The 16918-nt window shown below is 33.2% G+C and overlaps 5 protein-coding genes across 5 annotated transcripts; 2 read left to right on the forward strand and 3 right to left on the reverse strand.

The window, feature by feature from the left end:
* On the forward strand, positions 507–3600 carry LOC109328666 (vacuolar protein sorting-associated protein 2 homolog 1). The gene is made up of 5 exons (XM_019562235.1): positions 507–651; positions 1412–1542; positions 2630–2734; positions 2928–3188; positions 3290–3600. The coding sequence occupies exons 1-5, from the start codon at positions 615–617 to the stop codon at positions 3425–3427; spliced, it is 672 nt and encodes a 223-aa protein (XP_019417780.1). The 5' UTR covers positions 507–614; the 3' UTR covers positions 3428–3600.
* On the reverse strand, positions 4476–5644 carry LOC109327513 (RING-H2 finger protein ATL1-like). The gene has a single exon (XM_019560687.1). The coding sequence runs from the start codon at positions 5357–5359 to the stop codon at positions 4763–4765; it is 597 nt and encodes a 198-aa protein (XP_019416232.1). The 5' UTR covers positions 5360–5644; the 3' UTR covers positions 4476–4762.
* LOC109328238 lies at positions 6946–7624 on the forward strand. Its single transcript, XM_019561606.1, has one exon. It carries the CDS (start codon positions 7077–7079, stop codon positions 7443–7445), a length of 369 nt encoding a protein of 122 aa, XP_019417151.1. The 5' UTR covers positions 6946–7076; the 3' UTR covers positions 7446–7624.
* LOC109328237 (replication protein A 70 kDa DNA-binding subunit A) lies at positions 7826–10981 on the reverse strand. The gene is made up of 2 exons (XM_019561605.1): positions 10654–10981; positions 7826–9668 (listed from the first exon to the last, which is right to left on the reverse strand). Exons 1-2 carry the CDS (start codon positions 10926–10928, stop codon positions 8051–8053), a joined length of 1893 nt encoding a protein of 630 aa, XP_019417150.1. The 5' UTR covers positions 10929–10981; the 3' UTR covers positions 7826–8050.
* On the reverse strand, positions 12300–15146 carry LOC109328624 (40S ribosomal protein S3-3-like). The gene is made up of 6 exons (XM_019562178.1): positions 15025–15146; positions 14765–14912; positions 14273–14444; positions 12968–13022; positions 12754–12885; positions 12300–12647 (listed from the first exon to the last, which is right to left on the reverse strand). The coding sequence occupies exons 1-6, from the start codon at positions 15058–15060 to the stop codon at positions 12468–12470; spliced, it is 723 nt and encodes a 240-aa protein (XP_019417723.1). The 5' UTR covers positions 15061–15146; the 3' UTR covers positions 12300–12467.

A 16918-nucleotide genomic window follows, 5' to 3' on the forward strand; every position in this document is an offset into this window, starting at 1 on the left:
TTATGTTATTGCATATATATATTTAGACCATATAATACACTCTAAATTAACCATCAACTTATTAATTTTTAACTTATATTTGATGCATATTTATTAGACCAACAAAATGTGTAAGGTCCAGTTAGATTCCTAAGATGATTAAAAGATCAAATGTTCAATTCTTGTGAGCGACGCATCTTTGAAGGGATAACCACACACCCTAAAATGGATTAGTTCCTTACCCAAAAAGGTTATAGAGAATACCCTTAGTAATACCAAACTATCAACAAAACATGTTAATTTAGTAGTGTAAGACTCTACTAGTTTCTAAAAATATTAACAACTCAATTTTTATGAGCGACACTTATTGGGATAAACAAATATAATCCCGAAAAAGATTAATCATGGAAAATGTGAAGGGATATCCTTCCTACTATAAAAAAAATACATATTTATTATTTGATATAATTGGTTGTAATGTGACTTTAGAGAGGGTAGGTCCCACTCTCACGCGTAAACAATCCTCATCATAACTCAACGCTAAATTGTTCTTCATCCATAGCTTTTTTCTCTTATCATATATTTTCATTTTCGATTCCTAATTTCTTCTAACTTTCTTCATTAATTCGATCACCATGAGTTTCATCTTCGGAAAGAGAAAAACACCCGCAGGTAATTCATTTACTTTTCTGAATTTCATTAATTATGTAAAAAATTACGTTTTTGAATTAGGGTTCCTCAATTTGGATGATCGAGATGCCATCTGATTCAATTTTGCATTATTTTGTCAATTTCACCTTATTCACTTGTACTATGTATGCCACAAACTAAATTCATTTGATAATTATTTTCTTGTTGTGATTTTTGTTTTTTCTTGTGGTTGCTGTATTGCAGATTTACCCGAATTATATTACTTTATTTTTAGCTTTTTTTCTCTCCTTTATTTAAATTGAAGAAATTACAAAAACTATATATGATTACTTGTCAATTTCAAATTTTAATTCATACTTTGTAACTATGTTGATCATGATTTTAAGGGAAAATTATATTGAAATTCAGTTATGTTTGACTTAATCATACCCCATGTTTCTCTTGTTTTTGAAATTCCTCTGACAATAACTGTAACTTTTATGATAAAAGAATGTGAGTATAATTTTGTCAAACCTCAACGAAGGAGGGTAATTACCCGAAATTTTAAGGAACTACTGAATGACATGCTTACTTGTTTTGCTTGAATCGAACGGACATCTATAAGATATTTATGATCTCTAGTTTACCAAATGCATTAACATGTCCTCCATATTCCAGAGTGAACATATCTTGATTGATTTGGTGGCACTCACTAGTGACTAGTATACTTTTTTGTTAGCTGAAGCACAACATATTTGATTTTATAATTCATAGTACATGACTGTAAAGCTGTTAATTTCAGAGCTTCTGCGGGAAAATAAGAGGATGTTGGACAAGTCAATTCGAGAAATAGAACGAGAGAGGCAAGGTTTACAAACACAAGAGAAGAAATTGATTTTGGAGATAAAGAAAAGTGCTAAACAAGGCCAGATGGTATGATGATCATGTCTCGAATCTAATATTTGACACTTTTATTTTAGTTTATAGTTGTAGGATGTTGACTATGTTAGCTTAGCTGCTATTCATTGCAGATTTATAACACCCCACATCTGCACCTCTGGTAGTGGAGTGGGTTGGCATTTGCAGCTCATCTGTGTTTTTCTTTTTAAATAGCGAGGCCTGAATGTGTTGGCTTCCTAGATGACGTGAATACTTTCCTACTACTACTATTTTCATGTCCTTGCCGTTACTTTGCTGTTGAGACTTGTGATCATGGAAATTGTTCCACATTATGTTATAATTTTATAACCAAAAGTTCTGAAAGTATATGTTCATTTTAACTTTTGGGATGGGACTTTAGTTGATGCCACTCTTGCCTCAAATAACTGTTTCCCTAGAGCTATTGCTGTCTCAAAACTATCGACCACTTGTTTCCTAATGGATCTATTAATTACTGTTGTAGAAGAAATGAGATTCTAACTTCTCACATGTCCTTGGCAAGAAAGAAAGATGCATGAATTATGTTTCTGAAGATATCATGTGTAAAATTTTGCATTTTATGCAGCATTTGAATCCTTTGATTAAATTTAGAGTGTCTTTAATGTGTTTGGCACTTCAATTCCATTTTTATTTCTGATAGTAATTGCTTATCAAGTCGTTTGCAACATGACCTAATTTAGGGAAAATATGAGATTTTGTTATTATATATATGATAGGTGGGTCAAGTTTTGATGTCTCCTCAATAACGGCAAGATCAAATAAAATTTGGTTGCTTAGTTTTTAACTTTTTTAACAACTCATGCATAGATAAACAGGTCTGTCATTTTCTTAAATTGGAACTTTACCTGTAACTTGTTTGGTAGCATTGAGAAGTGGTATAAACTAAAAATGTGAAATTTTAGCTAATGTGTTTTCTTGCAAGATAGTGGAACTGGCTTGCACACAGTGAATGTAGTTTGGTTTGGATATGTTTTGACAAATCAGTTTTGGTTTTTACACCAAACCTGTTTTTTCACCCATTGCTTGATATATGTTTATGTTTAACTAATTTAAATTTTGTATTTCATGTGTTTCTTCCTAGGGAGCTGTTAGAGTTATGGCAAAAGATCTTGTTAGAACAAGGCATCAGATTGAAAAGTTTTATAAACTAAAATCACAGCTCCAAGGTGTATCACTCAGAATTCAGGTTTGTTGTTGTGGTAATTTATTTACTGTCTTGTACTTTGTACCAACAGATATGATCATTATATGATAATAGTTATGTGAATTCTGTCCTAAGGCTGATGGCATTTTATGTTTATTGGAATGATTAACTGGCTAACACTGTCATATTCGAGTGCTAAAAGCTAGCTTCTTTTGTAACACAAATAATTGTTCAGACTTTGAAATCGACACAAGCAATGGGTGAGGCTATGAAAGGTGTGACAAAAGCCATGGGGCAAATGAATAGGCAGATGAATTTGCCATCGTTGCAGAAAATCATGCAAGAATTTGAGAGACAAAATGAGAAGATGGAATTGACATCTGAGGTCATGGCAGATGCAATAGATGATGCTTTGGAAGGGGACGAAGAAGAAGAGGAAACAGACGAACTAGTGAACCAGGTTCTTGATGAGATTGGAGTTGACATAAACCAAGAGGTATGTTAGTTGTGTCCCATAAAATTAAACATCTCTTTTCAGCTGAAACTAAATGACTGAATCACTATAAAATGCTTAATGAGTTTTGTTTTGATACACAGCTTGTAAATGCACCATCATCAGCTGTTGCTGCCCCAGCTGCAAAGTCGAAGGTACCTCAAGTTGAAACTACAGAGAATGATGATGGCGGGATCGATAGCGATTTACAGGCACGGTTAGACAATTTAAGAAAAATGTAATCTTCACTCTATCATATGTGGGCTTGAGCTTTACTGGGAATGGGATAACTGAAACACATGTAACATATAGTACCATAAGTCCATAAGTTATGCCAGGATTGATGCACTATGATTGTAAAAAATTGGAGTATTTTTATATAAGTAAATTCCAGTTTCTGCTGTGATATGTTAAATGGTGCACCCTTTGAATACTTTACATGCAGTATAGGACCTGCCTTCACCAAAAAAAGAAGATTCTCTGTATCTTCTCTCCAATCCCCGCATCTGATTGGTCATCAATCTTTAATTTTTTTTAACATTTTAACATATAGATAAATTACTTGAGGACTAAGATTTTATTCATTTTTTGAAGAGGATTTAAAGTCGTACACAAGAAAGTGATTTTGAACATGGAAATGGGTTGAGATAGAGAAGTGATTTTTCTCATTCACTTTTCTTTTCTTGTTTCAGTTCTATCTGGTGTTTGACTTTTTCTGCCATAATAGCATCAAACTCTTGTGGCAAGAACATCCCTTGACACATAGTTTGAAGCATTTTGACAGAAAAAAAGTTTCTTTAAGAGAAAGACTTATGTGAAGACGTATCTATATAGAGACAACCAACAAAACTTTAACATCATATTAAAAAATTAATTGTAATTAAAATTTAGTTATAGATGATAGCATAAAGAAGCATAAATACATTTATCTCTAAATATGACGCGATGGATACATTTCTATGCAATTTTTTCTTGTCACCTTAATCTCAATCAATGGACCCATAATGAATTAATGATAACAACAATCAACACAACCAAAGAAGAAAGTTCAAAGATGTAGTAGACACATGTGCACCAAAATGAATGGTGTATAGGAAGACTCCCACATAAGCAAAATTCAAGTCGATCTAAGTCATTCTGCCTTACAAAAATTACGGAGTGTTATTTATCATAGGCACCCATTTAACATTAAACATGTGCAAAGGTATTAAACATAACCATCTTCTCCTAACTGTTATGGAAGAAGAAAAATATCCTTCACCAATAATATCACCAATGATTAACAAAATCTATTGAATATACTATCTTTAAAAGAATGCATGTCTTTATACATGTTTAGTATAATTTAAATGAACTTACTATATGATAAACCGTAACTGACATATTCATAATTCTATCATTTACCCTATGTATCGTGTATGAAATGTGTACCCAAGTGAATCATGTATTTGAAACCCAGTACTAGGTAAGGTAAGTATGAAGAAAACATTCCACATCCAACTTGATCCTTAATGGTGTTGAAGTTGTTATGTTCACTTGTCAGTCCCATATGCAACATGTCCCACACATGTCTTTACTCAAACATAGGTGGCATCAAACCTATGATGAGAATTCTGTGCTGGAAAAGGATGATGAAAGAAAGGACTAACAGGTGTTCTACAAATTGGGCAATCAAAGTGAGAGTAAAGCCACATATCTATGCAAATAGCATGAAAAGAGTGCTTGCAAAGTGGTAAGTTCTTCACTTCATCCCCTTCTTCATAAAATGATAGACATACTGGACACTCATAATCATCAACCCCACCTTGTTGTTGTTGTTGTTGTTGTTGTTGTTTCTCTTTTCCTCCTTCATTTGTCAAAACCACTTCTTTCTTGTACTTGAAGCTAGAGATTGAAAAAAGGTTCCTTTTTTGTGAATTGTTGTTGTTAAAGTTCCTACTTTCATTGACCACTAAATCAACCAAACTTCGGCTATGCCCTGAAGGTTGTGATGGCTGAGTTTGGACCCTGTTGTTGCAACATTTGGTGATGATGAAATTGTATATGGCTAGCACCATGGCTGCAGTTCCAACCACCACTAGGCCATAGTACAAGAAGGGTATGGTATAGATGGTTGATGAGGGAGAGGGTTTAGGAGAAGATGAAACTATAATTGGACTTACAACATCACCCATTTCTTTCTTTTTTTGAGGGGTTTTGGTGAATTTGGGATATGGAATTTTATAGAACAAGTTGAAGAATATTGTCTAGACAAGACAACTAGACAGATGCATTAATTAGAGCAATTCTTATCCATAAGTTGGATGGTAGAATTAAATTATTAGAATTTTTTTATTATATTGAATTAATGTTAAGTAGTTATCTAAGATCCGTGGTGGTTATGTTAAGGTATTATTATTGGAGATATTTTTTTTCTTAGGGTTAAATAATGTCTCTGACACCATAAATTAAGATTTACTCACTCACTGTCAAAAGTCCAGAACATCATAAATTCAGTTCTATCCACCAAACCATTCAGCAACTTTTACAGGAGTACATAAATGAGTGATGCAGTTCAATTTATTGTTGACATTACCTACTCAAATCATTTTTTTATACTATCAAATGTATTTATCACTTATGAATAAGAAATTAATCACTTTTTGGTTATGTCACTTTCCTTTCCAACAAGTGTAACTTTTAGAAATTAAATTATTGACCTTTTGGTTATCCTGAAAATCTAACGAGACCTTACACCACTAAATTAACACATGGTTAATTCTACCCCAACATGTTGTTAAAATATAAGAGATACACAATATTTCTCACCCTTCATTTACACAAAACAAAGTATATTTTAGTAAAAGTTTATCAAACAAAGTGAAGTATATTTTAGTAAATTCATTACACAAAACAAAGTATATTTTAGTAAATTTACATTATTCTCTACGTTAGCCCTTTGCATTTGTAATCAATAATCCTTACTCATCAAAAAACTAATATAAAACATGAGATTGTCCAATAACCCAATCACTTATTCTGTGATGTTCTGTATGTACAATTATTTGATATACATAAAATTGCACACCACAAGAAACTCCAAAGACTGAGTCAATTTTATTTGATTTCCATGTACATTAACATTAAATGGATCTATATGTTACACCATGACAAAAACATAGTTGAAAAAAATCTTTGAAGATCTTAAAATTAAATATCATTTGCTGCCACAAGAAGCTCATCTCAGCTATACAAGAGGAGGAGCTTCAACAATGCCATTGCAACCAGTTTGGAAATGATCTTTATTCCTCATTTTAGAGTAGTACTAAGCATGTACCTTTCACTTTTTTGGGGATGATGAGTTTGGCTGTTAATAAGGTAATGCTTATAGACAAATTATGTTAGCACTATTGTGAGCATCAACACTCCGATAAAATTGTTTGTCTTGTAACATAACTGTCATTAGTTCAAATCCTGAAAACAGTTTATTCATTTATAATGGTATGATTGTGTACATCTGTTCTCCCCAGACCAGACAATATAGCTGCTAAACTCATTCTTTATGATTTGGATCAAAGATATTTAATAGCATATTAGATTATAGCCCTTTTTAGCCCACCAATTACTGGGGTACTGGACAAAGAAAGGTACAGAAGAAACCCAATTGAGGACCTCAGATTAAAATTCCAACAGAGGCTGATGCTTGTGCCAACTAGATAACCTTATCCATCAATTTCCCATAGAGAAGCAGCCACGTCATAAACAGGCAAATATGCTTAAAATTTCCACCTCTCATTCTCATTCCACTCTTTCAAAACTCATAGCAAAACAAACCCTTTACCTCACTCTTTATAGAAACTTCAGCCAAGTAATTAAACAACTAGTAAGGGAAGAAGGACCTAGAGAAAAGGAATGGCTTCTACTTCAGCAGTTTCCATGACCATGCCACTAACTTATGCCAACCAGAAACGGGTGGTGGTTCCAACCTCTGAGGCATTGTTCAAGCCACTGGCTCTAAGGCCTTCAAAGACTTTGGTAGCATCAAGACAGAATGGAAGGTTTCAAGTCAGGGCCTCCTCCATGAAGGAGAAAGTTGTGACGGGGATCACTGCAGCTGCGTTGACAGCTTCGATGATTGTTCCTGATGTGGCCGAAGCTGCTGCTGTACCACCTTCTCTGAAGAACTTCTTGCTCAGCATCGCCGCTGGTGGAGTTGTGCTTGGAGTCATCATTGGTGCTGTGGTTGGTGTATCCAATTTCGATCCGGTCAAGCGAGGCTGATGAAGTTGTGAGGCACTATGGGAAGTTCTAGCCTCTCATCATTAAATGTATCTGAATTATATATGTATCTCTATAATTCTCCAGTAATGCATTGAACCCTCTCTTCTGTGTACTAATAATTGACTCTTGAGCAGAAGCTTTTCAATTCGGAAAATGTATTTTTCATTTTAGAAAAACATTGATTACATGCTTCTGCTGCATGGATATAAAATTAACAAGCGAGCCACTATAGATTACATTTTGAAATAATCCAACACTAAGGAACTTTCTGCAATATGAAGTATAAACATAGCTAGCTGAAAATTAGATGGAACAAAGGATAAAAAAAGTTAAACTTGATAAATAGACAACAGTGTAATTATATAAAGATGAGCTTCCACTGACAGCAACGACATTCTCTGTATAAAGGCACATGTTAAAATATTGTATTCACATGTGATATGAAGATAAATCAACATAATAAAGAACTTGAATGTATTGTATCTAAATGACCATACAAATTAGATAGCAACTCAATACCACTAATTATCGATTCTGTGTTAGCTTGTACGCAAATACTAATATGTATGAAATCACATGAAATAAATGCTGAAACAAAACTACAATTACTGCTTACAAATCTTGGAAATCAAATCAAGCAAGTATCTACTCTCTGAAGAATAATTCACCTTATCAGCCTTGACTACTGTAATCTTCACCCTCTGCTCATCGCCATACAATTCCTCTTTGATTTTCAGCCTAAACACAAACTGCTTGAAGAGACTACTCTTGATTATTTCTCCAAATCTCTCATCATCCTGCTGTTCATACTTCAACAAGTACAGCTCCTTTGCTGGGTACCCCACAATCTCTTCCCCTGACTCCTGAAAAGCAGTTACCCACGTTATTCCTGTATGATCCAGAATTTGAGCTTGAAGAAGGTATCGGTAATCACACTCCTCAAACTCTTGGTTGCATCTATCACATTGCCATCTTGTGTTTCCTGAGCTAGTCACTTTCTTGTTGCACTGTCGATCTCCGATCATCAAAGGGCAAGCTGTGTAACAAAATGTGTCTGTCTTGATAAATGATAAGGTTCCCCTCACTGTTATAAAGTCTGGCTTACTTGACCGCCCCAAACCTTCATCCTTGATCTGAGATACAGTTTTACGTATCTCATTTTTTGGACCTCCAAGGATAATGTCCTTGGAAATGGATAGAGAAGCAGAATCTTTTCCCACTTGATCAAACCACTCCCTTAAGCTGTGAGATTCGGGGAAATCTGGATTTATGAAAAGCTGTGTAGCAGAAATAGTCCCTATCGACTTTCCACTGAAGTCACTAACTTTCCCAGCTTTGACCGCCAGAATTGGGAAAGACCCAGAATCTACCATCTCCTGCAGCTTTTGTCCATCCCTGTTGCAGAATTCACCCCAAAGGGTTACCTCAACACTCTTGCCGGATGAATCCTTTAAATTCAAAGTTCTTTTTTGAGTTTCCATTCCGTTCTTCCTCAAGATGGGAAACGAAGGATTAACAGATGTAACAACCCCAATAATGTCAAGAATGGAGTCATTATCAACATTTTCTATGTCACTGATAGGCCTGAAGGAGAACTGCTGTCTAGGTATAGAACCATCTTCATCTGTGCAAAGCTCAACAGTTGAAGTTGTATCCAAAAATATTTCCCATTCATTCTTCAAATGGTTGAAATTCTTCTTTGCGGGTTTCAAGCTACCTTTGGATATCAAATAAACTTTGCCAACCTCAACTGCATCATAGAAGCGATCAACAACAGCATTAAAGCAGGTTACTCGTATTTCACCTCCATCAAAGTCAAGGAGATCAAACGAGAAGACTTTTCCATCTCCACGAGCATTATTATAGCGGCGCAGTTCCCCTTTCGCAGTTACACGTGCCCTGATGGCCCACCGACCTTGATAAGGATTTAAAGCAGCTATAGGAACTATGCGTGCTGGTGCCTCATTTTTCACAATTGCCCCATGGCTTTTGTAGACCGGGGGTGGTTGGTATGCAGGTTGAACTGTAGGCCGGAAATTCTGCACATCATTACTAGTTTTTTTAACAGGTAGATTATTATTATTATTACTCCTGGAAGAGTCCTCCACAGTCTTATCAGGTAATGCTCTCTGAGTTGGTAAATCAGATTCCACAAACGACTTAGGATTCCCAATGATCTCACAATCAGGTATTATTGTTTCCATGTTGAGCACAACAATAATCCTGCACAAAGACAAATAGGTAAAAATAGTTCTAAATGATCAAACTAGAGTTGAAGATGTTAGATTCTATCTGGAACATGTTTTTGACCCTCTAACATCCGTCTATATGCAAACACCTAACAACTAATGTACCAATCTACGATAAGGTAGTTTTCTCAATTCTTACACTCACAAACAAAGACACAAGAAGCGAAACAATACAGCAAAGAAAGTGAAGTGAAATCAGTGGTTATAATTATCCTCTACTCACATTTTAAATTCTTGAATTTAATTATGCATACAAGTTAGTTCCCAAATCTATACAATCCGTAATAATTCAGTTCTTTCTGCACCTTAGTTTAGTACCTAAAAACTAAAGTACTAACTTGATAAGAGTTTTGCAAAACCAGGGACTACTTGTACAATAGCGATTTGATACATGTTCATCATATTAGTTCCCAACTTTAAAATATTATTATTTTAAATTCCTAGAGTTGTAAACACCAGTCACATTTGTCCCAAAAATTACCATTCCTCAATTGAATAGGTCCCTATAATAATATATAAATTCCTGTAAGGTATGATTAAATATGAGCAATGCTTATAACTTTACATGAATGGTTTTCATAGTATCAATAACGAAAATCATAATCACAATTTCCTAAAATAAAAAACTCATATAACCGGTGCTTTTAATCTCAGTCTTGAAATGATGTTTTACTCCATAAGAAGACTTAAATTCATGGACTAAAGTAGACACTACATTTTACGACTAAACAATCAAAGTTAGGTCAATTTATTCCATGACACTCTAAAATACTACTTTTCATCCCTAATGTTCAAAATCTCAATCAAATTAAAACAACAATCAAGTTACTACAATTAATTTGAATAACTAATTCCTAATTCCTAATATTTAATAACATAGAAACTAAAATTCACAGTTTCAACGGATAATTAAGAACAATACAAATGCAGAAATTAGATTAAGAGAGAGAGAGAGAGACTTGCGATTATGGAGAGGAGTGCATATATATTCGAGAAGCTGAAGAACGGAACCCTTCTTAACTTGAGCGGTTAGGATTCGATCGTTGAGTTGAGTAGCGAGCATAGCGTGGTGAGTGGAAACGGCGTCGGATATTAAAAGACGGTATCTCTGTTGCTGCGAGTTATTGTTCCGATTTGAGATTAGTGTTATATCCATAACCTGAACGAGTGGCTTGGAGTTAACGTCGCCGGCAATTATCGCCGGAATCGCGTTCGGAGTTAGATTCACCGCCATGATAATAAGAATCGCTCTGATTATCGATATCACATAACAAGTGATGTTGGAGGGTTTTTTATGGAACCACGTGGCCCTCTTTTTGTTTCAAAAAATAATCATCACCATCACTCTTTCAAACAAAATATCACCATCAATATAATATTGTATCGTTCATTTAAATTACTTTATTAAATAAAAATGAACTTTGGATAATATAATAATACTGTGTATACATATTTATTTCTTTCAAAATATAATTTGTTGTCTATTAGTCTTTTAATGATTTGTTTAATGGCCAAAAATAGTATATATTTTCTTATCTCTTCTAAAGAAAATGTACCGATAATATGTGAGTTTTATATATATTTTTGTACAATTTATCATTCATATTTAATTATTATTGAATTTTTTAAATAAAGTAAATAATATAAATGAATGTAGATGGTGTAGTGACTATATATAAATGTTTACACTGACAATGTATAAATATTACACTCATATTTTTACTCATCCAATTATCTAGACAAAAATAATTTAGGTATTATTGTGTGATATTTTTCATGGAGCCAGTTGTTCTATACTTATTATTTTGTTCATGGAGATCAACTTAGGGTGAGAGAATTCTAAATGGGTATTTATTCTAAAAAACATGTAAAAGCAATATTTAACACATTTGTAAGGCCTCATTGGATTTACTTATCTCTTACAAGGCAGAATACCAACAATCAATATTCAATATTAAGAATTAAAACTATCTTAGAGCAATGGTGTAAAATCTCATTAAATCCCTATGATCGAGAGTTCGATTTCTCAAAAAATTGTTAGAAGAGACAGTTACGAACTCCAAAAAAATACCCAAAAATGTAAATGAATACCCTTAGTAATAAAAAGAAATTTCTTAGAGTAATAATGGACACATGCTCGAAAAAGGAATACTTCTTTGGGCTTTCTATAGGGAATACCTTTGAAAAACACAAAAACATGCAAAAGGAGCATTGGACAGAATGATGTTCACAAAGACAAGACTTCCTTTTGAAATGAGGAAATAACAGTTACACGAAGACAAGATCCTTTTGTCTGAAGAAGCATCATTGCATCAAAAAATTTATCCGTATCAGAACATCCATAATAGTATAACCATTTTTCGTACTTAAATAAGTCTCACTAATTATTTTATATTTGTTTACACATTCCAATAACTTAACAACTCAAGCCGAAATCAACTCTAATAGCATAACTATATTTCCATTCTTAAATGGACTCCACAAACCTACCTCACATTTATTCCCCTGATTTCTTACTATTAATCCTTAACTAATGGGAAACCAACTCAAGATTTTAAATAACAACTTCACGTTAAACATACACTTTCAAACAATTAAGTCAAAGTAAAAGGAAATAGATTATGCTTAAAATTTAACTCAAGTATACTATCTTAAAACAGATAGGAAACTAGAATATTTTAAATCACTGTCTTTCAGATTTAAAACAAAACATACAAAAAAACTAGCAATCAGGTTCTATGAACCCTGACTACTCCAGGGTCAAAATGTTTCATCAAGCCACGACCACGGGGACTTCAATTTCATTTGCAATAACAGCAGGAGCGGGCCGAATGTATTCTTCCTCCTCCTTTGGAGTGTGGATCAAGACAATGTCAGGGAGAGGAGTTTTGGGACCCTGCTTTCCTTTAGGATCGTAGTCAAGCATGATCTTAACCTTGATACCGAGAACACCCTAAAAGCCCACGAAGGAAATTTTGATTAGCATAATCACACAGCAATAAATCGAGGGCTCATTACCAATTAATAATAAGGTATATCTGAAGAACCGAAGCAAAAACCTGTCTGAGAAGGACGTGTCTCACTGCAGAGTCGATGTAATCCTTAACTGGTTGCCCAGAAGAAATCATGTATCCATCCTTGAACTTCATGGATTTGGCTCTCTGGGCCCTCAATTTTCCACTGACGATGACCTGCTCAACTTAAACAATTACAAACACAACACATTTGATAAAGCAATATAAAAGCAGAAGTTCAAAGCTGCCTAAAACAAACCTCACAACCCTTAGCACCACTTTCCATGACAAATCTCAAAACACCATAGCAGGCCCTGAAGAAATTTGCATAAAAAGTTTAAATTTTTACTAGACAGACGGGAGCTTTGCATTCATTGATATAAATAAGTCGAGGGAAAGTTTTCAAGAGATCCATTGCTTTAAACACCATGGTCATTTCATTTATCAGAGCACTTGTCAACCCATAAATCCATCTATCAAATTAAACCACCATAGCAAATCAAGAAATTATGAAATTGGAACACTCATTATAGAACAAGTCTGATACAAAGTAAATGAGAGGACTTGTGGCAGAAAGGCTCAAATGAAAAACAAAAACACAAGGCCAATGGAGAAACATAAAAGCAAGCTACAACAAAGTGGCAACTGCCAAGTAAAGGAAGCAAACCTTACTAAAAGATTTACAACACAAACAAGTGCAACAATGCATGGTCAACTTCAAACAATAATAAATGAACTTCTAAAAAACTCAAAACTTGATTCATATTGTTAACAAAAAATTCACTGCATCAAACAATATCAGACATTCAGACCAAACACATGTATCCCCCATAATGTTACTGCACGAGTATAAAAGAATTTCATGAGTTTTTCTACAATAGAGGACAAAATGATTTAGTCATCTTCAGACACAAACTTGGTACAGAAGGACCAATCTGCTTTGTAGATGACCACATGCCAACAAATTCACATATATAAATATCAGCATACATCAACAGAAAATGATAGGGCAAACCCATCTAACTTCCACAAAACAGTAAATACATAAATTATTGAAAACTCTGACACCTCAAGTTTCCAGAAAAGTTCAAAAGATATGACAGATTTACAAGACAAACTAATGCAACAATGCATGGTCAACTTCAAAGTTCAAACAAAAATAAATGAACTTTAAACTCAGAGCATGAATCAAATTGTTGAAACTAGTAGGAAACAAAAAATTCACTGCATCAAACAACATCAGACCAAAAACATGTATCCCCATAATGTTACTGCATGAGTATAAAAAGAATTCCACGAGTTTTTTCTACAATAGAGGCCTAAGTGATTTAGTCACCTTCCGACACAAACTTGGTACAGAAGGACCAATCTGCTGTGTGGATGACCATATATCAACAAATCACACAGCCACAAAATCTAAGCATACACCAACAGAACATTATGGGCAGCCCATCATCTAAAATCCACAAAACAGTAAATACATGCCACGTTCAACTTCCAATTATACAAAAAGATTCGTTTTACAAATGAAAAATGACCAACTTAAAACATGTAACTTTTATACCTACGGACAGCAAGACCTCCAAGGAGCTTGTAGCGAAGAGATTCAGCCTGGGCAATAGCACAGAGACCCCTGTTGTTAACCTTCTCAGCATAAAGCTCCACGGTGTTCTCTGCGAACTTGAACCTCTTCTGAACCACTGAGGTCAGCTCCCTAATCCTCCTTCCCTTCTCACCTATGTTTCATAAACCAAATTAATTAATATTTTCAAAAATAATATTCAAAATTCAATATCAGAAAAAAATATCAACACAACAAAATAAGACCCTTTTATCACTCAATAGTATCAAACTACATAAACAAAACAACATATCACATTGTAAATCATATCTATAAACATTAACTAATTAATTAAAAAATCATTCAATAAAAAAACCTTTTCATCATGTAGATCATATACATGAATCAAAACATCTTAAATCATATATACTATTATAAATTATTAATTCATCTATAGAGAAATCACTTAAATAAAAAAAGGAATGAAAATTTTACCAAGAACAGCTTGGGTACGAGTGGCTCTGATAATGATCTCAGTGCGCATAGGTGTAACCCTAACCTCAACACCAGAGTAACCATCTTCAGCAAGCTCTCTGGTAAGAACCTCGTTCAATTCAGCGAAGAAAACACCATCAGCTACGAACTGCAAACAATTCAAACTCGAATACTCAGAAACATAACCAAAACCAAAATTAACGAACAAATGAAAATGAAAGTTGAGTTCTTTTTGGATGAGTGTTGAATAAAGCAATGACCTTTCTCTTCTTGCTCAGTTGGGTTGTTGTTGCCATTTTGTCACGAATTGGAATAACAAAGATCTAAGCGCACACTTGCGATTGCTGTGACTGCAAACCCTAATTTCTGCAACAATGGGGTTCAATTTATATGTAAAGGGGGTTATTGATCCAACGGTGATGGTGATTTTAGGGTAGAATTCAACGGATCAGATTAGGTGTAGTTTTATATTGAAAAGTGGATTGTATAATTAAACTCGCAATTCAATAGGGATGATAAAATATGAATTTTATTTTATTTGGAAAAATATATTTTATTTTATTTGTAAAAATAGATATTATTTTTTCAAAGTTGTAAGAGTATTTTTACCTACAATTCTAACAAGTATTGAGGAGTATTTTGCACTATTATGAGAAACCAGATCCGACTGGAACGTCTGATCCGATCGCTGACCGAACTTGAAAACATCTTCTTAATCAAATGAGTGATTGATCCGCTTTGAACCGCAAAAAATCCAGTCCAATCATGCTAAACTCAGTTAAACTGCATTAACCCGATAAGTGAATCAGACAGTTCACTTAAAAATATAAAAAAGTGAAACATTATTCTAATGTTTTGTTTTATTTTGGTCTAAAAGAAGATGCAGAAAAGTTAGTTATATATAATTATTAATTATAAAAAATTATATTTAAATATAAATATATATTTATAAATAAAAAAATAACCGTTTAAACTGGTTAAACCTAATATAATACATCTTACAATTTAAAATGATTTGGCTTCAATTACAATTTTTTATATTTAAAACTAGAAAGATAATTTGTACCCAATTTATTTATAACATGAGCAAGACTATGTCATTTAGGTTTTGTTTGATAGTGAGGTTTTGAGGGGAAGAAAATGAATGATTTTAGAAAGTGTTCCCCTTGTTTGAGAGTTGGATGAAGGAGAGGACAATTTTTTAGAGGACTTTTGAAACCCTTTAAAATTCTCGAAAACCCTCTATGTGTCTATTTTTAAAGTTTCCTCAATTTGGGTTTTTTTGAGATAAAATGTCAAAGTAGCTAAATATGTTTAGTAATATTATATAATTATATATTATTGTCCATTTCTCATTGTTAATTACATTTTAAAAGCAAAATAAAAAAATATTTTTACATTATCATTAGTTTACCATCATTCATCTAAATTTCATACTCCAAACAATGAGGAGAATCCCTTTCATTTTCCTTTCCCTTCTTCTCCTTCCTAACTCTTTGATCCCTCTCATTCCCTTTGTCTCCTAACTCCCAAACAAAACCTTAGGAAGGGCAAACTTCTCATACATCTATGTTCACTTTGTTAGGTTTGTAGACTATAGTATGTAGATATGGGTAGTGTATATTTGATAAAATTCATGATAAATTTTTATTATACAACATCTTAACGTTTTGTTTAGGAATGAGCCTCCCTATTTCAGAGTTGGATGAATGAAGAGATAATGTTTTGGAGGTTTTCTCAAACACTTTAAATTCTTCTTGTGCCTATTTTTATAGCTCACTTAATTTGAGATTTTTCTAAAGTCAAAATGTAAAAATACTTAAATGTTTTTAGTAAATTATATAATTATATATTATTGTTAATTTCTCATTGTTAATTACATTTTAAATGAAAAATAAAAAATATTCTAACATTATCATTAGTTTATCCTTCCTACTTAAATTTAATTTCATATTCCTAAACAAAAAAAGAGATGATTGTATTTCTTTTCCTCCCCTTTGTAGCTCTTTGATTGCTCTTATTCACTTTCTCTCATAACTTCCAAACATAGCCTAAAGTAATATAAAAATTATAAGAAATATATGTTTTGTAATAAAATCTTCATTTTATGTAAAATTTATTTAATAAATTAATAATATATCTATATATTTTTAT

The sequence above is a fragment of the Lupinus angustifolius genome, chromosome LG15, assembly GCF_001865875.1.
Source record: "Lupinus angustifolius cultivar Tanjil chromosome LG15, LupAngTanjil_v1.0, whole genome shotgun sequence".
In the NCBI taxonomy this organism is placed as follows: Eukaryota; Viridiplantae; Streptophyta; class Magnoliopsida; order Fabales; family Fabaceae; genus Lupinus; species Lupinus angustifolius.